The 24,489-nt window shown below is 44.9% G+C and overlaps 2 protein-coding genes across 2 annotated transcripts in view; one reads left to right on the top strand and one right to left on the bottom strand.

Annotated features, from left to right (window-relative positions):
- Positions 1–9,164, top strand: part of LOC125947836 (uncharacterized) — a 33,738-nt gene extending 24,574 nt beyond the window's left edge. Inside the window, exons 3-6 of the mRNA XM_049673269.1 lie at positions 2,378–2,524; positions 5,300–5,434; positions 6,837–6,930; positions 7,298–9,164. Of these exons, the coding sequence (XP_049529226.1) occupies positions 2,378–2,524; positions 5,300–5,434; positions 6,837–6,930; positions 7,298–8,921 (2,000 nt within the window). The 3' untranslated portion in view covers positions 8,922–9,164. The remainder of the gene's footprint in view (positions 1–2,377; positions 2,525–5,299; positions 5,435–6,836; positions 6,931–7,297) is intronic.
- Positions 9,165–20,021: 10,857 nt separating this feature from the next.
- Positions 20,022–24,489, bottom strand: part of LOC119461006 (uncharacterized) — a 30,282-nt gene continuing 25,814 nt past the window's right edge. Inside the window, exon 4 of the mRNA XM_037722178.2 lies at positions 20,022–22,648. Coding sequence (XP_037578106.2) covers positions 22,128–22,648 — 521 coding nt within the window. The 3' untranslated portion in view covers positions 20,022–22,127. The remainder of the gene's footprint in view (positions 22,649–24,489) is intronic.

The raw sequence follows: 24,489 nt of genomic DNA, 5'->3' as shown, positions 1-24,489 counted from the left end.
ACGCTGTAAGGTGAGCGGCTTTGGTAGCAATATAAATTGTAGTAAACATGAGCTGATTAAGTAAGCAGGTGTGCTGCGGCGTAAGTAGACCGACATGAAGAGAGACTCGATGACCACGAGAAGGCGCGTGTGAAACGGTGGTTTTGATGAGAAGCGCTTCCCGTGGGCAGCGCGTGCGAAGGGACACACCTGTAGCGCTACACTGCCGATCCGGGCAGCATTACATGTGTAGCGTGCGTTGGAAAATGTGGCCCGACTATTACTAACTGAATGAACAAGCGTGGTGTGAGCGCGCACAAACAAACATGAATAGATCACACTGAATGACTGCAGACAACGACTGTCAAAACGCTGGCAGCAAGCCCATACGCTGCAGTGGGCGAAGGTACGTGCGGTCTATCGCTTCAACGGAAACTGAGCGGCGAATGCACAGTGCATAAAGGTCAGAGCCGTGTGGAGATAAGAGACGGTTCGGTCGAGCGACGAGCGCGGTTGTTGGCAGAGTAGAAGTGCGCCCCCCCCCCCCCCCCCGCTCCCTCCGGCGCTGGCTTCCCGCTTCCTTGCTTGCGCGTGGGAGAGATAAGAGACTGTGCGGACGAGCGACGAGCGCGGTTGTTGGCAGAAAAGTGCCCCCCCCCCCCCCCCCCTGCTCCCTCCGGCGCTGGCTTTCCGCTTCCTTGCTTGCGCGTGGGAGATTGAGTGCGTTCGCTCTCCGTGATAGCGCGCGTCCCCGCACGCTTCCGCTGGGGCATACGGCGCGCGGCGAAGATTTTATCTATACGGAACCTCACGGCGACGGCGACGACGACGGCAGAAATCCGGTTGAAGTGTCCATATAATTGCTATCGCAATAAAAGTGTGTCAGTGTGCGCGCGTGTGTATGAGTGTGCGTGCCTGTGTTTGCGGGTGTGATTGTGTGCATGTGTTCGTGCTTGTGTGTGTGTGCGTGTGCGTATGTGCGAGTGTGTGTGCTGTGCGTGCGTGCATGGCGGAAACGCGCATTTTGACTGCAGATGGACACCTTGGTCGGCCGGCTGACTGCAGATCTGCCCGGCCGACGTGACACTTCTGTTATTCCTGTGACGTCAGACTGGTTCATTATATTTAGCTACCACCAGTTTGTGCTCAAATGCTCATTCAAAGTGTAATATTTCTTGTTTTTCTGTCTCGGTATGCTAAGAAAGGGGCACTGCATGAACGCTGGGGCGGCCACTAAAACACGCGAAATATCTGCATAATCACCCTTTTCTACAGTGTGCGCAAGATATCTGAGGACGCGGATTTGAATCGCCGTGGGCAATAAGATCCTCGAATCTATCTGTCTAGTCGCGCAGCATCGTCCACACCAACCCCCTCTGTCACCCACCTAGCACATTTATTCCAGGATATAAGCTTTCAGTCGGACACTGGAGAAGAAGCAGTAAATTTTTCTAGTCGCCTTACACGCCGACCACGATGACTTGGAGGTCACCAACTTCTGGAATGCCATGAAGTGGTTTGTTTCCCGATTGAGACAAGATCTCGTGGCTAATTATCATTTGTGACAAAGACAATTAGCCGCTGCCAGTGGTCACATCTCATTCAGACGGTTGAATATCTCGAGCACATAGGAGGTCATTATGAGTGAGAACTCTGAACAGTGGATTATGTCCACTGACGATCAGTTTCAGGTGGCGGAATCAAAACGTCAAGCTTCCTGTGCACAATCATATATTAGGCGCCACTCATAAGTTGTGAATTTGCTGTCTCCCGCAATGCCTGCTCCCCCAAGAAGGTGTAATTGCAAACTTCAGCGACCACTTCGCCCTCACTATGGTGTCTTAGTTCCAATATATCTAAACTTGTACGTCGCTACGTATGGCAGGCGTCACTGAGAGAAAAACTAATAAATAGTCACACAATTATGAAAACTTTGCTATGGCCTTCTGTTGGGAAAGCACTGCCTAGCATCAACACGCACTATCTGATCCGAGTCCACAGTCACTATCGAAGCCGATTTCAGTCAATATTTGAGGCTGAAGATGCTTTTAGTTAACATTCCTAATAGAAAATCAGCTAAATCTGCTGTAGAAACACTAAAAAATATTTGGACAGAGTATACCAAATCTTGCCTGAAATATCGATGCTATTCGTGAATACGTTATGTCCTCAAATACCTCTCACACCTGATGTAAGAGTACACACTACACCTTTCTATATTTACTTCTTTTTCCCTCATGCTTGTGAATGATATCCACAGTTCTACACCAACTTGGTAATCGTTTGTGCCCTTTATCTGCTTTGGGATGACACCTGATGCCAGTAAATAGTCGAGAGGGAAAGGTTGCAATGCAGTTAAGTGTTCAAAGACGCAATGGCATTGCTTATCCCCGTACAGAGACAGTCTCGTTTGGACGTGGTTCATCCTGCACCCAGCAATCTGACTGTGACGACGTCCTGGTCTGTTTACCGTCCAACACCTGTGGCTGTCCGGACCTCACGCCCGTGCTGGTGCAGGAAGCGGACGGCATTGTCTGCGTCGCGGGTGCGTGTGAAAGCCTAGTCTTCGCTCTTAATTTAGTTCCACATGAGTTACTACTATGTAAGTGGGGCATTTCCTCAAGAAAATGTCCCATTTACCTAAGAAAACTTATGTGGAACAAAATTCAGCGTTATATAGGAGAAGGGGCAAGGCGCTCCTCTTTGTTGTCTCCCCCTAGGGAGTTGCTATATTCGGAGAGGAAGGACCTGCACGGGAATTCACGCGCGGTTACGTGATAAGTGCAGAAATGCCTGCATCGGACGACTTGTTCTAAACTAATTTGGGCAACATTGCTGACTCAACTGCTGTCACACCATCGTTGCTTATAATAATGAATTTTTTTTTTGTGAACGCAAGCAATGCTTGTCAATTTATGCGAAACTCGAACCAAAAGTGTAAATAAAGCTTGTTATAATGAATAGATAAAAGATACTGCAGTTTTGCGAATAGCTGTACTTATAGATAACATGTAGGACACGACTGACAAGATATGTTACAGCTTCCGCGATTGCATAAAAATGTAACACCATTTACAAGAGGGTGCGTGTTGTGAATTCTGCCAATATAAAGTTAGGGTGTGGTGTAGAGCTTTTTGTGGTGATATCTAACAGGTCCCTTTAATGTGTTCTATCAGCTGAGTTATGGAAGCATGTTTTCATAGCATATTTAGAAGTTGTGGGTCTCCATTACAATGTTGATACGTTTCCCAGTTTAGGGCCCTAAAACACATACTGAATTAAATTTACCTCCTAGATTCAAATGTGGGAAAGTCATTGTAATTGGTTAAACTGTTTTCTAATTAGAGCCCTATTGCTTGTATTGTGTAGGGGAATATTACTATTAGCTATAAAACAATACGTTTTAAAAATGCTTAGCCGTCTAATGTATTAGAGTCAGATTTGTGCCTATAACCACCGAATTTCAAAGCAGTGCCTATTCTGTATTTAGCACCTCACAATACGGGTTGGGGAAGTAGGCTTAAGGAGAACTTCCGAATGAAAAAGTAAAAAAAAAAGAAGAAAGAGTAAAGAGAGAAACGAGCACCCGACAAAAACATCACACTGACATCCGACAGGGACTCGTACGCCGTACTGCCTAGCCACAAAGAAACAATTTTCTTTCATCCCTACGTAAGTCGGACTGAAATTGAAAGACCTGAGCGCTTACGAAAGCTATTTCTGTCAATACGACAAAGCTGACGTCGTTGTGTAAGTAGTGTGCCAGATTCAGCTCGAGAATTTTATGTCGCTCCATGGCAATAAACATATTTGTTGTGCCGACAGCTGCGTGTTCCACATGTGACGTAAGTTCCTGCCGGTACCATAAAGCACGTTTCCTTGTGTTGTTTAGTGGGAATTACCCACCGTAGTTGCTTAGGGGCTATGGTGTTGGGCTGCTGAGCACGAGGTCGCGGGATCAAATCGCGACCACGGAGGCCGCATTTCGATGGGGACGAAATGCGAAAACACCCGTGTACTTCTATTTAGGTGCACGTTAAAGAACCCCAGGTGGTACAAATTATTCCGGAGTCCCCCACTATGGCGTGCCTCATAATTAGATCGTGGTTTTGGCGCGTAAAACCCCGTAATTAAAATTTTTTTGTGGGGATTTGCTCCATAAACCGGCCAGCGCCGAAGGGGCTGGCCACCACATAATGCGTCGGGTTGTACTGAGCTCATTCACCGACAATTAATCGAAGTAAATTTCTAATGGTCGTGAGGCTGTCAACATAGAGAAAGAAATTCATCAAGAGGCGCTAGTATTAAACCGTCTGTTTGCTCCCACGAGCATCGGAAAAAGAGAATGTGAAATGAAATTAAGATTGTTTTGTATGTTTTATTCTTCCCCGCTGAAACTAAAAAGTTTATCGAACAAATGAACTTATACTTTGCGACTTATTTTGCTTGTGTTACGTAACGACAGGCCAATGACACGCTAGACGCACCAGATGCATGCGTCATGCGCCAGACACGCCGCCGAAACGAGCGAAGCCGGCTGCGCAGGTGTGAGGCTGATGGCGCGTGGAAAGACAAGGACGAAAGAAGATGTGCAGGCCACGCCAGGTTGCTATTCTGAGCGCGGTCAAATTTCATGTGCCATGACATCATTCTCATTGCACGGTACATGGGCTTATCTAAACATTGTAGTTCTGGCTTGAAATTGCTTTGTGATATTGCCGTATTAATCATCCTCAACCAAATGCAGCGTTATAATTGCAAGATTTCACAGTTATTACGCATGTGCACTGAAACCTATTACCTTCATGCATTAAAAATATGATTTGTCGAAAAATGTAGAGATAAAGCGTAATAAATACCGTGACAAGAACGTCTGAAGCTACAAGCCACGAAGGTCAGGCGAATGCATGTACTAACCCGCATTCCCGTTGTAGCTGAACTATATATAAAAAAAAACAGAGTTCCGTCCAGTTTATTTTTTTTAGTAATAATAAACGTTTCTCACTCTCTCTATCTCCTCCAAGTCATTCTTGTAGGGAACTCTACGGGAAAATCAAGTGGATCATAAGAAAATACGGGCAGTTGGCTTCTGAGCGAAGCTTCCAACTGTCTCCTTATCATATGCCATGGAGTTGCCATGCAAGTGTGACTTCGAGTGCTGCCACATTGGCGTGTGCGCCTTATCATCCGTAGAGTCGGTACTGCTGTCAGTGCAAATTATATGTCAATCTTCGCCGTGTCCACTGTGTGACGTCTGTGCTTGGTCACCGACTGCTAGTCATTAGCCAAATTGGTTCTTGACTGTAATATTGGGACGCAGCCCGGAAGCTGAGCGAGCCCTGTCAGACTGACGCCGAGTGCAGACACGGCAATGAACACGCACGATGTCTAGATTCGGCATGCAGCTGCCAGTCCCGTTTCTACGCCTCCGTCGACGGATCTCTCTGTATGGCCGGTGAGTGGTGAACAGGTGCTGGCTGCTAAAAGCTCACTGCGGCCCGCACTCGAAGGTTTCTCCAGGTTGGGTTTTCCCTCTGCACATTGAGCAGAGCTCCCGGGGAGGCGCTTCCCCACTGTGCTGCGGGCATGTCGGAACATGCTGCCCTTGGGCGGTGCCTTTTTCCTTGCCGGTTTTCTTATACTAGAGACTTGTCTGGGCGTATTTGTGCATTTCTGGACATGCATACTTAGCAGAATCCTTTGCTCACAGCATTGAACAAATCTCTCTCATTTCCCTTTCTTTCTTTCTTTCTTTCTTTCTTTCTTTCTTTCTTTCTTTCTTTCTTTCTTTTGAGTCAATTGCGGCCACGAAAATGTAAAATGCTGTAAAGCTGTATCTATATAGCAGCATCTCTTGCCGCTGGTGACTGCTGGTAGTATAAATGTTTTATAAATGCTTAGGCTAGAGAAGAAAAAAAGCACTGATCAAGTCAAAAGTTAATTGGAGTTTCAGAACACATACGTGTTTCTTGTTCATGAGGGCCTCGAGCGAAACGACCGATGGCGGTTAGACAGTAGCGATAAAGTCAGGTTGAAGGAAAGGGAACAGTGTGATATCATGGTGCACTTGTTGGAAGCGTAATGAAGGCTAGGAGCACGCTACCATTGTCGAAATTACGTGCCAGGTTATTTTGACAGGTTAAGAAAGACGCCCCAAGGCAATCCCAGAGCACCCTTATCAGATATCTGGGACAAAAAGGCGAGGTGCGCAGCCGTTGAAGCAGTGCCTCGCTGGGAGGAGCGGTGACGTGGAAGACACAATGCGGCTGTGATGATGACAGCATAGTGACAGTGTATCGCCACATCCACAATGTCACTGTGAGCACTGAGAGTTTGAATAAGTATGGGTTTCCAAATTTCAATTGACTTTTAACTCAATCGACCACCATAACTTTTTTTTTCTAACGTACTACCTGACTGAAACGAGTTTTAGTCTAACTCTTGACTCAGTACTTAGGTTATTAGCATTTTTTTCGCTGATGCGTAACTATATATGTCGCCATTTTGAGGTATAAATAATTTGTTGATAGGTTAATACTGATCTTCTACTCATCGCGGTGGTGTAGTGGCTATGACATTCTGCTGCTGAGAACGGGGTAGCGGGTTCGATTCCCGCATGTGGCGGCCGAGGTTTGATGGGAGCAAAATGCAAGAACATAAGATTTATGCGCATTTAGACAACTCCACGCGATTGAAATTAATTCGTTGCTCTCCACTAAGGCATGTCTCATAGCCGAAGTGTTGCTTTGGGACATTAAACCCAATGATTGATTCAGTCAATCTTGACATTCCATACGTTTTCGCTTAGCTAGTGAATGCCTTAACGCACGGCCCTCGCTTCACGTTCGCTACTCCAGATACCCTCGTATGGAACCCGCTGCGGACAGCTATCTTCCCGGCCGCGCTGCTGATTGTAGGGTTTATCGTCCTTGGAGCGATCGGCTTCCAGAGGTAGGCTCTTTTATACAACACCAATCGTTTGCCGCAATTTACAATTTCTTCGTGCACCTATTAGCCCGGTGCACTTTATATTGCTAGCCCCAAGTGTGTACGCCATGGCGTCATCTATGAAAGATGCCGAGTATACGGCGTAATTAGAAGTGCTGCCTTTCACTGGCTTGAGCCGTTTATGAATCGCTGTTTTCCACAATACACAGTTAATGAAAGCTGCTTAACGGCATTTCAGACGTAATTATAATCAGTGACGCACACGCTTTCAATGTCTACAATGCCTTTCTCCGTCAGTAATTTGCAAAACGCAGTTTGAGTAACCAAGCATCACACCTGGTAACTCCTTCTATCGGACTGCGCGTCGCAGGCTGCACAGACCGAGGAGCGATAAGGCATGGTACGCGCAACAGCTGTCGTCGTTACCAAAGGACATAGGTTACTCCGGCAGTGACCGCATCCCTAGTGACTTCTACGGTAGCGTCAACGAGCACGAAGGTCATGCTAATGACTCAGTCTGGAGTCGGCTACGTTCTTTCGTGTCAAGCGTCACGTTGAGAATGGAGGCAGCCAAGCGCCGTTGTCGATGGTCCTTTTCTGACCGAAGTCGATCATATGCAAACACCCCGAATGAAACGTCGATAGATCGAGTCGCAACCCATATCGAGTACTCCAACCAGACCAGTCTTCCGTCTCAGTTAAGCAGCGCACTCCCACACGCACCTTCTGGTAGCATGAATGGCGCATCACCACATTCCGTGCCCCCAGCGAGTGTTTCCATGCAACCAACGCTTAGCGCAACTTCATCTGCAGTGAACATGAAAGCATGTAAAGAAACAAAAAGTGAATCACCTGTCCCAAGGCCGAGAACAAGAATATCAACTTTGTCAACGAGCACGCTTATGCCTTCTAGACGCGCGAGAAGACGAGGCAACTGCAGTTCATCTTCGGCGTCATCTGCGCCCTCCACGCGTCACTATGGAAACCAGCCGAGTTTCTGGGTCAGCGGCATGTCCAACCTCTGTGAACCAATCGCAGAAGGAACTGCCGACGAGCCCGAAAACACCGGAGCGTTCGCAGCGAAGTTGCCAGAATTTGTCAAGTTCACCGAAAGCGAGCTTCGAGGCGAGATTCACAGGAAGTTCCGGTCTGAGGAGCTTGCGATGCCGGTACCTACACGCCTTCGACGTGTCGTGTCGGACCACGACGAGCATTTGGAGGATATCTTCCCAGACAGCTATTCGGATGAATCTCCCGAGAAGCAGGCAAGGTCTTCTTCGGGTTGCTGTTGCGGTCACAGCTGTCCCAACGTGCACTTCTACGGGTCCTCCATCGAGCCATCGAGCAACCCTTTCGGACGAGACCAAGAGCCCTGTATGAGGTGGTTCTCCGCCGAGCACTGCGGGCGAAAGAGCCTCGAGGTGCTTTTCACCCGCAGTCAGCCGACATGGCGTTGCGACCGCGTGGTCTGTAAGGGCCCAGACCGCAAGGCCAGAACATGGGAAGCATTCACTATTCATGGCAGGGGAGCATGGCCTAAGGCGATAAAGAAGCGCTTTGTTTCAGCGCATATGGCCCGCGGCCGACAAAGTCGTCTGATGACTGGCGACCACAGGTCAACAAGTGGGGGCGATTCTGGCCGGCGATATCCGGGAGCCTTGTCGGTCAACACGGAGTCAATTGGAGCACTGTCAGTGGCTGCGGTGGGAGTGCCATCTCCCGTCAGCTCTTTGGCGTCACCGCAATCTACACCGAAGCGCGACTTTGGCCGTACACGAAGAAGTCGTGAATCATGTTCGCCAGGGCCCACTGAACAAAGAATGGCACTCGTGGGCTGCGCCAGCCATCGCGCTGCCTTGATGCCGCGGGTCGCCCAAGTGGCCCCTTTCAGTCGCCGATCGCAAACCCTTGACTCTGAGCGTGAGATCGTGGATCGAGGTGCTGGGCGGAAGGTCAGCAGCGGTTCTGCAATATCGTCGAGGATCTCACGTTGAGACCACTCCAACTTTCCTCTGTCGGAGGGCAACTTTCACGGCAAGCGCATCGACACATGGCACGATCTTAAAAGGTTAAGCCGTGGAAGGTTATGATCTCGCATCCGGTCTTCTGTTGGGGACAGATAGGGCGAGTATAAATCTTGCATGAAGGTTGCTTCGCCCCAGTGTCATGATGAGCGCGCTCTATATTCCGGTGCTACTCGGTCCTTTCCATTGATGCCTTGCAGAATGAAGTCGATTAAATCGAAATAACTAGACTCATGTTTTCGCTTGAACCAACTGCTTTCGGGTGCATACTATATTCTAGAGCAAACACATGTAAAAAGAAACAGGAACTCTACAATATAAGAAAACATTGCTACTTGTAGCTGGGACTGGATAGAGAAAGGTTTTTTGTTTTTACACTAAGAAAACTGCCTGTAAAAAAATCAGTCCTAGACAGTGTCGCGACCACTGCAAAGTATTTTTTTTTAGAGTGAAGTGGTCTCTTTGATGATCCATAAGCTGAATCCAGGAGGCTTTTCGTTCCGTAAGAAGTTTTGACACTGACCAACCACCTTCACTGATGACATGTTTCCAATGATAATTTGTGGGCACCTAGCCCTAATAACAACTTTGAAATACACGTTTTTCCTGCGATAGCGGGCACTGTGGCCACAATCACGTAACTATGGGCTTACAGTGTACGGTCAAGTATCTCCTAGCAAAATTAACACTTTAGATAGAATCCTACAGAATACTGCAATCAATCTTGCATATACTGCACTAGATTTTATGGTGGAGAGATTTCATCTGTTATGCGACATTTCAATAAGCTTTGCTTGATTTATTATGTAATAATTTTGACACACTTAAAATGACTAATGAAAAAGTTCGACCTCTTTGTTACATCAAAAACTTTTGTACCAGGGTGTTTATACAAATTTTGGGAGTATGTGTCGTGGCTTTATCTCACACTACATTATTCAACGTAAAATTACTACATAAATGTACCCATTTTCATGTGTCCTGGACTTATATTTACCTTATTATCTATTGCGAGCTCATTGGTAATACTCATTAGATAATGTATAATGTTGTGGGGTCTGTTGTACTGTTGTTGTTCTCATCATCATCATCATCCTCAGTCTATCTTTATGTCCACTTTGAGAAAAAGGGCTGCGATCTCCAATTACACCTGTCTTGCGCTAGCTGATTCCAAGTTGCGCCTGCAAACTTCTTCACTTCTGTTGTCATACTGTTTCAATAAACGCTTTCCTCTTCATTAATAAAATGTATCTAATATACAGCTTTTTTTTTCTCTGCGAATGTACTTAAGTGCTCTTGGCGCTCTTTGGTCAAATCTGGCCCTTGCGCCACTAAACACTAGACATCATCATCACTTAATGTGTGATTATCTTATATGTTTATCGAAATTATTGAGTAGTTTTATCTTGCACTGCTTACGCAACGATCGGTTAGAATTTCTTCAAATGCACAAATTGATGATCAGTCTGGACTCCCAGCTACGAATTCGGGGTACGTTATACTTGGAAGCCTTAGAGGGCTGGTTAATGTGATCGTATGTATATACGTCAATAAATAAATTATTATTATTGTGGTACATGCGGATACGGTACACCGGGCTGGACAGAGCTAGAGCATAGCCCTACCGCAATTTTGGTTACGCTAGCTATATCGAGGAATAGAGCGGTGTGGATCGGAGAGCCAGCAGGGACAGCCGATATTCTAATCGACATTAGGTTAAAAAAAGTGGAGCTGGGCAGGACATTACATGGCCTGCCCAGCCATGTAATAAAGCCATGTACAGCATGGGGGCCAACAAAAGGGAAGCGCAGTCGAGGACGGTAGAAAACTAGGTATAAGGTGATGAAATTAGGAAATTTGTAGATGGAAATTGGAATCAGCTAGCGCAAGACACGGGTAATTCGAGATCGCAGGGAGGTATCTTCGTCCTGCAGTGGACGTAAATATAGGCTGGTGGTGATGATGATGTATCGAGTCGCCTTGCTATCGTATTCGACAGGGGGATAATTTTTAAGTTATATTAAATCGCCTATTGCGTATAGCATAATTATTGTCGTCAAGCTGGAGTATTCGAAGAAACGGACATTACTAGCAGAAGAAATCAAAACACTTATTCAACTATTGAACAAAAATGGACAACTAACTTATTCATTATTTACTTTACGGCACATATTGCAATTTAAGAATTGTAGCCGGTGAGTTTGCAAGACGCATTCATTTGAAATGAATTTCCATGATGACGCCAGTTTCGAGATATTTCCCAATGTGTTGGATGAAATACGCGGGCTTTCCAGTTACCTTTGTGCTATAATGCATAAAATAGTGTTTTGTTAAAAAAGTAAGTTGAACAACAGTGCATTTTTATGGCGAGTTTCAAGGCGCATATCGTTAAACTGGTGTTATTTGGAAGTTCTCTCCAAGTGGATACGCCTGACAGCGGCCACAATTCGTAGCTTGAAAAATGGACCTTAAAACAATTTATCAAATAGTTATTTAGTAAACTTTTCTTAATTATTTGAATATGTATTTCGATTTTTCGTTTAAGTAATGTCCACCTCTCTGAACAATTCAGCCCAAGGACAAATTTTTATGCGCAACAGGGGATATTTAACAATTCCATAAAACTTAAAGATGATCCCCCCGTTTCCCCACTGAACGCTCCACATCGATTCAATAATGATGATAATGATTTATTGCCATCACTGTTGAAATGGGGCGGTGACAAATATTGACTCAAATATTACTCCGTGCTTGAGGTAATAAGGTAGTCTATGCATGCTTTCAATCTAGGTTTTTGCCTACATCTTAATGTTTTGGCTCTTCCTTAAGAACCTTAATCTACGTACCTTCTACAGTTACCTTAACCTGTAACGGATCCCGTCCTGGTAATATCATCATTTTTTCGACCAATACTATAAATGTATCTTGCTTATCTCAACTGCTGACCGGTTAATGCTTCTATTCACTTTGAATCCAATACAGTGCTTCTGGGAGGTGAACGTTACCTGGGGGTCTCGCTAGGTGAATACCTTCGCATTCCATTAGGATGTGCTGAGTTGTGACCCAATTTCTGCTGCATTCGACATGTGCCTCATCCTGTTATGGATATTTTCTCCCGTATGTTCTTTCCTTAGGCAACCAGCTCGGGCCTCAAATAGCAAAGTACTGCCGTTTGTGTTATCATACAAATTTTCCTTTCTAATTTCTTTATTGCCATTCTTTTAAATATCCATGTTCTTTTTTGGTTTGCATACGTACATTGCATACAATGTATTAGCTCTGTTTCTCTCTTTGATGACTTCTGGCTGTCTGTTTACACTTTCAATCCACCCTGTACCTGGTTGCCAACTTTCTTGAAGTCTTCCTCCATTCAGTGTCTACGCGTTTGTGAAGTACACTTATTTGTGCATTTAGCCGCCCATTTATTTTCATCCATGTTGTGCTCTGCGCCTCTCTGACTTCAAAAGAGGTCCAACCCAAGTCTTCTTGCACTGCCTCATTTGTGGTTTTACCATGGGCCCCTAAGGTCAACTGGCCTACCGACCTTAGTTTATCTTCTCACGTAGACAAGATGTCGGATTTGAAGCAGCGAATGGCATTTGCGTAGCACCGGCACCGCTACTTCTTTCCAGTTACCTCGTACCACCTCACACTAATTGTAGCCCCAAAGGGCTCTATGTTTTATTGTTACTTCATTCCGCTTCCCCTTCATTCTTAGATTATCTCAGTGAATGGTTGAGTAGGTGTTTCCTTTGTTTATGTGTACATCAAGGTTGATTATGGATGCGACTTGATGTTGAATTGATGCTATGTCGTTGCTCTTCTCTTCATTAAAGGAATGCTATTGCGACAACGTAGATTAAAAAATGTCCGCCCAAAAATTAAAAAAAATGATGACATTACTTAGGGACAAATGCCATATTTTTATGCTAGTGCCATGCAATTTAGAGACGTTTGGCATATCAACAGTGATGAATCGTCAAAGTTATAAGTGCATAGGATGATAAGGTCCTTTGCAGAAAATCACAGAATTTGCCTTGATTGAGGTTCGGAACGTTACAGGGCATTGAGCAGTGCATCGTTGGACAACTAGTAGGCTCAACAAGAAATATTGTTTTAGTGGTATTATGCGGAAGAAACAGGTTCCGTAGGAAATGATCGAAGCTATATATGCCCATAGATTATTCTCGATGCTTGCAGGGGAACTAAAGTGTCTGCGTTCGCGAACTGTCTGTTGCATGGAGATCAGGTTTCGTATAGAAGTAATACGTGTGCGAGGAAAAACATGCTGAAGAAATTTTCTAGCTTTAGAGTTATTCAGCGCTCCATAAAGCATATCCAAAATATCATGCGATGCCTTTAATACGCTCCTTCAGGTGGTTGACTAACTTTTGAATAATTGCTTTAATTAAGTCGCTGAACACTAGTGCTTCATTTATTGCACGTGCTTATGTACGGACTGCCAGTCTATTCGGCTTTTGGTAGTTTTCATTCATACTAGAATGTCTTTGACAGCGATAATGTTAACTACTGACGCGTGTTCACGCCCCTGATGCTGCCGGCGACAGCGTTGAGCAATATAGATGAGATGTCTTCTTGGAAATTCAGTTGAAAAGAGCAGTTTGGGCTTGTAGCTTTATGTACAAATGCGTAACTGTAGCGTTAATCAGACGAGGACGTGGAAGCCGGTGGAAATGAGTACTGCCTTCACAGGGCAAACCCTGTATAGAGCGTACGTACAGAGAGACGTAATTTACCACACAGTGCGCATGTCACACAAGAAATGGCCCTAGAATCTAGATTTAAAATTGCACCTCATAACACGACAGATGGCGCATCACGTGCCTAGCTGGTCGATTATTTATTTTTGCACGAATGGTATCTCGTGTAGTTTCTCTTTACGTCTAGATATTGGTACATCTTCCTGAGATATTTGTTCATATCTGTACGTGCTGTAAGTTCACCTTGTCTTTCTAAATACAGCCTTGTCAGTATAGAGAGAATGCCTCATCTTATGAACGTACACTATCGAGTGCATTCCTCCGTCACAAAACTGCGGAGCTTGACAGAAATGTTCAAGTAACGCTGCACGCCTGTACTCCCCTTCTGCGATAAGCCTGAACTGTACAATAAGTTAAACCCTTTTTTACTTTACGGGTGTCTGTTATCTTACAGTGCACTGCTGGATGCGCGCGCAAACTCGTTGCGTATGGTGAAGAAAGGCCAAGCTTCGAGAATAAGATTAAAAACAAAATTGGGTTGTTCAAAATCTTGTGCGCCTCATAAGTTTCGATAGTTGAGCCCAGAGCCGCCAAAGTGCACTTAGGATGCACATTTATGCGTCAACGCGTTTTTAAGCAGGTTTAAACCATATTCAGTCGACGTCCAACCGTTGAGACGAGGGAGATGCATTTGAATCGATGAAGCCTGTGTTTATGGAATTCCACGCGCAGTCTTCTCGGCGAATTCATATAACAACGCCTACCCCTTTATTTTCTTGAATCTTGGGTACGCAGTCATAAGCTTCGATAGTTGAGCCCAGATTCGCCAAAGTGCACTTAGGATGCACATTTATGCGTCAACGCGATTTTAAGCAGGTTTAAACCATATTAAGTTGAGAGCTGACTGTTGAAAGGAGTCAAAGTCATTTGAATAGATAAAACCTGTATTTATGCTATTCCACGCACAGTCACCTCAGCGCATTTCCTCACACTAGCAAAGTCTCCCCCTACAGGACTTTGCGGAGATACGCCATAGTCTCAGGCGCAGGTTGGTGATGGCGGTGCTGTTTCAGTTTTCACCACCTTTCCTTTTTTTTTTAGTGCGCTTGATTACTTCCAGTTCCGAGCTGTCTATCTTTTTTTTTTCCTTCTGGTCTATGGCTATGCGTTGTGCCGATGTGCAGATGGCCAGCACCCGCCTTGGCAGTCCAGTCGTTACGACGTTGCGCTGCTGAGCTCGAGGTTGGAGGTTCGATTCCGGTCGCGGCGGCCACATCTCGATGAGGCTGGAATACGAAAATGCTGTTGTACTAAGATTTAGGTGCACGTCAACAAACCCCACGTGGTCAAAATTAATCCAGGGTTTCCCAGTACGCCGTGCTTCATAATAAGATCGGGGTTCTGGCCCGTAAAACGCCAGAATTTAACTTAATTTTTCATTTGAGTTGGCCAATTTCTGAAACCCGATACAATGGCGGACACACTTCATGGGCAGCTGAGTGAATAGTAAACGTTGTGGTGTGGGTAGTTAAAAAAAAGACTTATTCCCAGAATAGGGGTGCCTGATCTGCACCAGTCGAGGAGAATTCAGAAGCGGGAGATTATAGCTGTCAATTGCGCTCAAGAGTTAACCAACTGTGAAAGGGGGTTGTGACAAGAGCGTACACTAGCATAGGAATGCCTCAAGACAATTCGATGTAATCACTGTAAACCAGGCATGATCCGGATAGCAGTGGTGTGAGCAGAGGACATTAATATAGTTAGATTGCGGAATTCACATACAAAGGTGTATTTAAAATATTTACAAGAGAGGCAACAATACATGAACAAGATGGCTGGCGAAACCGATTCTACTTCTACACGTCAAATCGTCTTCTTCTGACTGGCGTCACTCTTGGTTGCGCCGTAACAATATTGATGCGTTTCGGGCGGGCTGTAGCACAAAGCATTACCTCCAATCGAAACAAATTTCAAACGCTGTTTTTTTTACCTATGCCAGCGTGTGCCACTGAGGCTTAAGCGCTACGTTAACGCACCGTAGTAATTGGATGGTTAATAAAAGCAGTTTCTACATAATTGTTTAGGCTATTAACTAATTTTTAACTCAGCACTTCATACCTTTTTCTTTTTTTTTCGGGGGAGGGGTGGTGAAGGAATTTACTCTTAATGTACCGGCTACCTTGCATCTTCTAAGGTGTGGACACTGGCTCGTCCACTTCCTAGACTTATGTACAGGGTCGACCACATCAAAGGTGAACACCTCATTAGTACTCAAGCCGGTAAAACTACAGTGTTTATTCTACTTCACGAGTGAAATGTTCGTTATACGATGTGTAATCATGGTGTCGATAAACACAATAATGATTTTTCGAATTATGTACTGAACATCAGCTTCTATGATGTCTTGAATACTAATGAGGTGTTCACCTTAGATGTGGTCGACCCTGTACACTTGGTTTCGAAGAAACGCGTTTGATTGGCGGCGAAGGCCGGTTTCAATATTCTGCGCATGTAAACAGGAATAAATTTTCACTTTCGATTTCTGCTTCCCTTGAGCTTGGCAATTGTATCGGTTGGGCGTCCCCCCCCCCCCCCCCCCCTAAAGGAAAGTAAAGAAAACAGCGAAGGACGACAGAATGCCAGAGTTAGCCGAATCCGCAGCAGTGGGTATAAAGAGCCACTGGAAGTAGTCTGGCTGAACTTGCTCTGTGTATCGAAGCGTTCGCACTCTGCGCAGCCTACGCAGTAGTCGCAATGACTTTACCATTGTTGACGTATGTGGATGACTGCGGGAACTCGGCGCTGGTTGATATAGCTATTTAGCTGCATCAGTATCCGAAGGCTAGCCAACAAACCGCCTCGTCGCATCACTCCCCTGTCCTATAAACAAACCAAATGAATGTTGAAACCATTAAATAGAAAACCACAAAGAGATATCAACATATACAGGATAGTTGGATCTTGTGTATACCTCAGTAGGGTTCTTAACTTTGAGCTACAAAAATATCATTTATAGCCATAACAACAAGTAACCTAGAGGGCATCACTCGCCAACCTGTAGGGGCCCCTCACATATATAGTTTTCAGCGTTCTGTCGGGTACGAGCAAAAATACGGGATTTTATAGTCCCACTTTAAGGCCAACTGCAGCGGAATTTTGGGCCATGTAAGAAGCCTAGGAATCCCAAGTCAGATAGTGTAGATATATATAGCAGGCTCCTAGCAATATTTTACGTTTGCAGTGCGAGTGGATACGTCTCGAAAAGCTCGCACAAGTACACGTTCTTCGTACCGAAATTACAAAATTGTGCCATAAACCTTCCGAGATGATTGTCAGGGTCAGCAACAACTTCTCTTGTGTAACCTGTTGCATATCCTTATGCCATCCGTAAATAACGAAGCCTTACGGACACACCAGCAGACGCACGAAGTGACAATTTTGCTGACAACCACAATGTCGAATGATGCAGTGACACAGTACATCTTGTTGTAATCACTGCGCCCCAGTTGAAGCTCCGTCGCAGCCCCCACTATCCCTAGTACCCTGGCTGCAACATCGTTGCGATGGCTATACATCAAGCAGCAGGGCTCGAGGTGAAGATGCCTACTGCGGGTGGGGAAGTGTTGCTTGAATATATTTGTAGAAGTGCAAGGTACATAGCGAATAAGATATAATAGGCTAGCGGCTAGTAGTAAGCCACGCGTAAGTGGCCCTCAAGACAGTTCGCATGGCAGTTCCTTCTGAACTCCCTTCTGTTTCGTCGGCCAGTCTGGCTAGCACGATGTCCTCTACCATTAACAGCTCTGCAGTTTTGCCAAGATTGCTTCAATGGGACACACTCCACTCATTTATAATGGACTTAGTCAAAATAAACTTCGTAGCAGCTGTTTTTTTGTTGCAGTTATTCCCGAGACACTAGCGGCAGCTCGTAGCCGAGTGTAGAAAAACAGCTAAATGACTGTTTACTTCTGTGTAATCGAAGTGCATACGTTTGCGATCATCTTCCGTGGTTGATGCTTTAGTGTACAGATTGCGCTTGTCTGCGCGTCATCAAGCTGCGAAAGCGATGGCGAAACTTGTGAGTCGACCTGAGCCAGTATCACGAAAACGAACGTGGACTGAAGCAAAACAATTTTCTGTTTCTATAGACAGTCCCGTATGTGTGTATTTTAAGGGCGTTTGGAGACAAATTTTCGAGACCGAATCAAATGCAACTCGAATAGTGTCAGAAATGAACTGAACGGGATCGAATATTGAATACCGTTGAAATAGTTTACGAATAATGAAAGCCTTAAGATAAAGCGATATTCGCAACCTAGTAGTCCTAACATTGGTAAGTTTCTGTCATTACATTGTTACGTTCTGAATCGTACTTCATTAAAAGTACAAATGAAATGCTGGGAGCAAATAAGCAGTTTGTTCTATACACAGGACTTTTCCAAGAGCTCTAATGGTCACTGTGCAACCGGTAAAGTGTGGCTCCGTGAGCATCGTAGCCTGTACTATTACTTAAGTTCTCGGGAAACTTATCGTACCTTTGTTTCAATTTTATGTTTGATTTCGCGCAGTGAATGTTTTCAAATAAAGGAACACCATTGAGAAAATATCCGTACTTACGAATAGTGACTGTACGACTCTGTCTTCGAATGAAATAGGACCCTATTCGACTCCTTATTCGAACGGTTCGAATATTTGCACAATCCTAGTGTCTTTACGCAAACAGTTGAGTTAGTCGGAAGCGAAGGCTTTCCATGCTGTTTCTGCGTGGGTTCCTCTTGGCGTTGTGGGCTCAGGACGACCCTTCAATTCTCCTTCCCACTAGATCTCAATGGATGTATCAAACCCAATTTTTAGGTTCGATTTCAAAACAACGTTCCACTATGAATGCCGATATTTTGGACCTCAGCATGCAATTACGGCGCAATAACTTCACGCGATGCGTATTTTTTTAATAGCATGAACCGTATTCATAATTAGTATAGTATATGCTCTGCTGGTACAGTATAGGAAACACATTTTGTAATGATTCTTTTCATTTTTCATTTTTTTTTCGTTTGTTCTTGGCTATCCTCATTGGCTACCACAATGCCAAGCCCATATTCTCTCACCCCTTTCTCTGTCACCCTCACTCCCTCTATTCCCTTTTTTTTTTTCTTTTTGGCCGCGATCATTTACTCGGCAGGACTTAGAATAAAAATGAAGGTAGTTGGACATAAAAGAGCCTTCCAAACTACGTTTCCATTTTGAGTTTTTTTCTTTTTTGGTTGCTTCCCTTGCCAAGGAGGCCTCTCTCTCGACAACTTTTCGTGAGATTTCAGGGAACAAAAGAGAAGAGTGGAAGTGTTTTTAAAAAGGTAGACTGTTTCTCTGAAATGATTCCGGACGGACACTCCTGAACTATTTTTGGGGGGGAAGTAGGAATGCGTTTATATTTGTTTTTCGCAGCTGTACGTAATCGGAAGCACATGGGACATAGTTTGCTCACAATACCTGTTATTCTAACCGTCCCAAATAACGTCGTCGTTGTCTTTGTTACTCAAAAGATTTCGTTCCTGTCCCGCGCTTTTGTATGTTAAAAAATTTGCACTTTCAAAGGCGCCCCACGAAAGTCGTTTAGGCATTCCTTTCAAGTCGAGATCGCTGAATTCACGCTTGCATTGCAAAGAAAAAAAAACTTTTGATTTATGTATATTCTATAAAAAAGGTGTCGTGTTTTGGGGATGTTACGTGCGGCTGAGGCTACCTAAAACTCAAAAACAAACTTCGAAAGCAAAATGTGTTACCTAGGAAATTGCGACACGTAAAGTTTTTGCAACGTCATGGCACCGAGAACATAATATAGTGGCTTTATCAAAACCGCAGACGTGTTGTAATTTCATGCCTTAACACAAGATTGTTCTTCGTGCAGGAAGTGACATCGACCAAAGCGCTTCTTTCGTAAAAAAGCAAGTTTCTTTTCTTTCTTTAAGTGTGCCAAACACACGATCGAAGGTATCGTAGCTGCATGGCTTCCATGAAAAACAATCTAGGAAAAAAAAGTGTTCTCGACACAGAGAACATCCTGTGTTTACGCTTTGTGGTCCTCTACGTGCCATCTGTTTAAAATGTTCGGGCTCGCGAAATCCCTACCTTGCCGGGTGCAGGCCATATGGTGACAGAGCATGCGTGAACTGTTGGCGCACAAGGAACACCTGCGTGCGACTACGAAAGAACACAAAATTTAAATGCAATACGGAAGCACCCGGAATTAGAATTTCTTTGACAAGTCGACGTCAAACCGATGCGCAGCACAATGTAAAAACATCCACATCAGAGAGAGATAAAGAGATAGAACAAAATATGGAGACCATCAAAGGCACTTTATTACGTTTTCCGTGGGGATCACTGGAACATGTAATACATGTCTGCCCATGCTCACTAAGCATGTAATACATGTCTGCCCATGCTCACTAAGCGCTTTGAACAGTGCAGGTAGGTGTTTAAGAGCAAGCGCCCGGCTATCGTAACAGCGTAGATATTTGCGATGTCATCCAGGCGTTGAAAAACACAGCAAAGCATTTTCTTGGGCAATTTTTTTTTCACATGTGAAGAACGAAAAAAAATATGGCGTGATAAAGACGAGGACAATGACATGTAGGCACACGACAGGTGTTAAAAGTGCTTTTCTTGTGCATCATGTGTCTGTCCTTCGCGTTATTTCGATATGATTTCTTGCCCATTTACAACTACTTTTTGAAAGAAGTACTTGTGCGTTAGGCTTTTAAAAAGCCTGTATTCGCAAGGCTTGATGTTACGGATCCAGATGCTCCACAATTGTCCGCTTTTTTTTTTTCACTGCGCCTCGTATAATAAAATTTATTTAATGAAGAGAACGGTCTTTCGTGAGATATTGAATTGAATTGAATTGAAAGACGCATATTGTATATAGAAAGGGTTGGGGAAGCGTGAGGTAAGTTTTGTGAACTCGGCCCCTGGTCCGCCAGAAATGCGAAGCCAGTTAGAATTTCAGCATGAATGACACATGACCCATTTAAATGGGACCTCACTTTTCTGCCATCCTAACCGCTGTCTTCAGAAGAGCAAAGCTTCCTTTTCCTATGTTCTTTTTTTTTCGCAGCCTCAAAGCATGAATTATGTGGCCAGAGTGCTGAATGGAAGCAGACATAATGACATTATACTTCCTGATTTTTTAAGGGAGGTGACAGCTGTCGCGAAAGCAACCGAAAACAGTCATAAGACGCAGGCTTTTTCTTTGTCTGTTTGTCTTATTTTTTGTATTTGTATATTACCTTATAGGAGTTGACGACTGAAATTGCCCCATACTGATAATAAAAGAAAACCAAATAAGAAGCACACACAATGGCGAAGATTTTTTATAACTAATTTCGGTAGAGGTGAATGCAGCCGTCTTGGGAGCACTGCAAGCATTTGGTCGTAAAGGATCATTTTCCTGGCGTTATTCAAAATATATAGCACGACAGGCACGTTTTATTAGCGAAACACTTCAATAAATAACAGGTGACTGATCCATATTAGAATAATAAAATGTAGTTCAGTCTATAGAACGTTGCCTGGCTGCTATGAGTGACGCCATGGTGAAATACTTCGGTTGCACTTGCAGTTCTCAGGCCTGTTTAATGAAGTCCATAGTCTTTCCCCATGGACCCTTTGTGACCGCCCCACACTAGAGCGGCCGTTTCGAATCGCCCGCGATGTCGTATACTGCAACAGAGCACCACAAAGGCACCGCGTGCCGTGGCAAGAAAACCAGACATCAGTTACTTATCTTATTTCAACTGTATAATGCGATCAGTTTTTACAAGGCATAAGGTACCGATCTGGGTAAGTTGGAATTTGCGAATATATGGCATCTGCCACTGCAGAACTATAGGGGAACGAAAAAGAAAGAAGAACGCGTTACCGGTGTACGTGTTCGTTCCTTTTTTTTTTTTCTTGCCCCTTCGTTCCCGTATGATTCTGCGCTGAAAGTTACCATGGACAGGCATTAATTCTCCACTTAGTTTGCTTACGTAACATAGATGTTCTGATAACTTTACAATGTTTTGCTCGCTTCTATGGGCACTTAAGATATTCAGTTCGATAACAGTATCGCGCCAGTTATAGAGAGAGATAGAGATAGAACAGAGAAGAAAGACTGGGACGTCAAGCAGGCGCGCGTCCGTTTGGCTATCCTACATAGGGCCCATGGGGTTTATGGATTAAAAGAGAGAAATAAAGAATTAAAGAAAGGCAGAAGGAAGGAAGGAAGGAAAAAAGAACCAAGAAAGAAAGAAAAGATAACATCGAGGCTGTAGCTTTACCAGGAGGAGCGCATCAACGCCCCAGTTGGTCACTGAGGTGTACCTGTTAAGAATTCGACTCCAGCACTTCGCATGTCGCTTTCCGAGCTTGACATATTCACTGTAACGTCCTCTTCTGCGTGAAAGGCCGCAGCTTAGAACACGTGAGGTATCATTCTATATTTGACTAAAGAGCAGTACTCTGTCCAGTGCTCTCCATACTTCTTTGCGCACAGCCTCTCGAAGCGATTCGTTCGGTAAACGAACCAACCCGCAAGAAAGATGACGTGGAAGTATGGTACCACGCTCCTGTTCCCCGATGGCAGAACCCAGCAGAGGGCCGCGAGAATTTCGAAGACGTAGTTCGGGTGACGACATATAGACCAGAACCCGGACGCCACAAGGAGCTTTGTGTCGTCGTTGCCAGAAGCGTCTTTGTGCGCTGCTCTGATCACTTTTGCCGGCGAGCCCCATATGTTGCAGTCGCCCTTCTTTTCCTTGACCACCTGCTTTTGATGTTGACACCAGCAAGTCGACAAGATCATGACGACCCCCACGGCCAGAATCACCGCAGCTGTACCTGGACGCATGTCCGAAGGGTTCTCCACCATGTAGATGCTGGCCAGTGAGTACATCGAAGGAACAAATGCGATGTGGCTCCAACACATGTAAAAACCTGCAGATAGGCAAAAACGTAAAAAAAAAGGAAGTTAGTTGCACGTGGGGGAATGTGTTTAAAAGGGTCTGAACATGTGTTTGTTGTTATAGCTTCATCACGGGGAATCAGCGCGAAAGAACGAGACAAGACAGACGGACAGGACAGCGTCTTCTTTTGTCTCGTTCTCCCCCTAATAGAAGAAGAAGAAGAACGTAAAGTTTATTTTCAAATCAATCAGATTTAAGTCCGGCGTCTTTGTAGTGGATCTGGGCACCCGCCATGGAAGCGGTTCCGAGACTTTGTCTCGGGGCAGCTTCCTCGGCTAAGTGGACGGCCCAAAGTTGTGCTGTCAGGTTCGACCTGAGCAGTGCGGTCTTCCAGCGCGAGCGGAGCCTGGCGGTGGAAGAGACGGAGGGGTCGGCACTGCCCGAATTGTTTGTTAAATCCTGACACTCCCATAACATGTGATTAAGCGTCGCAACCTCGCCACACGACAGTAGGAAAATAAGAAGAAACAAACAAACAATATAGAAAAAACATTCGCCCCCCCCCCCCCCCTCCCACCCTAGTAGAGAAATATTTTTTAAAGACGATAGTCTTTCTTGGGGAACTTAAACGCGGAAAATTTGGTCTGTCTGTCTGTCTGTCTGTTTGTCTGTCTGTCACCCGATTCAGCCACCCGGCCAAAATTGGACCACTTGCTTACCGCCCACACTACTTAAACTGGTACGGCTGTTCATACTTGTGAACGTTATCGATCACAAAGTAAATATTACGCATATCTGAGGCGCAACATCACTGCGGTAAGTATTAGGAGGTGTGTTCCTTTAATAGAAAATACATAGATACGTAACTCTAAAGACCCTAGTTTCTTAAGCTGCGCTGAAAACGCCATGCTATGCGCGTTTTATTTGCAGCCCGTCGCTGCAGCCTCACGTGCAAGCTCGCGCGAGCAAACGCCGCTGGCGCGCAGCGAAGCATAGACCGCTGCATAGACGGAACGCACGGAGTAATACATTTTAATGGTCGTACTTCTTGCGCAGCTTTTACAGCGTTGCACCTGGCTGATGTATGAAACGGAGTATAGGATGGCTAATTTAGCAGTACAGAGTTTGGAGGCACATAACCGTAATCCGTAGCGTTCATTTAATTAGGAATACATATTGTACTGGTTTTTGCGTTAGTAAATGAAAAATCAATGCGTTAGAAATGGCGTCGAATGTGTTAGAAATGGTGTAGGAAACGCTACGCGTTAAAAGAAGCCGACTGAAGCCGCGGCTCTGCAGCCGGCTTTAAGTCAACGGTAATAAAAGGTCCCAACAGATGGCGCGAGAGCAGGGCGAACGCGGTAAATTTGAATTGAATTCAGCAAAATCTCCATTGCATCCATCATGGGAGGAGTGAGAGGGGAGGGGAAGAGCGTGAGGGGTGGGAGGGTGGACAAGAGAGGGTGTTACTTATCAGGGGTGGCAGAAGACTATCGTCTTTCGATGTCATTTGCAGCGAAGCAAGCAGATATGCGGCCAACTTTTTTATACTGTTTGTTTCTTGCTTCTTTTCTTCTTGGGCGCAGTTTTTTATCCCCTCCTGCGGTGTGAATCTACCTCGTCGGTATGAGCAATGTTGTGAAACCGCAGCGACAATGTACCCGTGAGAGTGCAGCAACGACCTTATAATAGTAGCTTGGAATGTTACGGTCGAGTTTCGTAGATTTGACATCTCTCATACCCACCACCCGCCTCTTAATTCCATTCCGTTCCGTTCAAAAGTGTCACTGGTTTAATGTTTTCCGAACGCTTGATTTAATTCGATCATCAACTAATTCGAAACAGCGCCTAATTGACCGAACTGCAGCCCGC

This window comes from Dermacentor silvarum, chromosome 8 (assembly GCF_013339745.2).
Source record: "Dermacentor silvarum isolate Dsil-2018 chromosome 8, BIME_Dsil_1.4, whole genome shotgun sequence".
Lineage (NCBI taxonomy): Eukaryota > Metazoa > Arthropoda > Arachnida > Ixodida > Ixodidae > Dermacentor > Dermacentor silvarum.
This window is presented reverse-complemented; position numbering and strand designations above follow the sequence as displayed.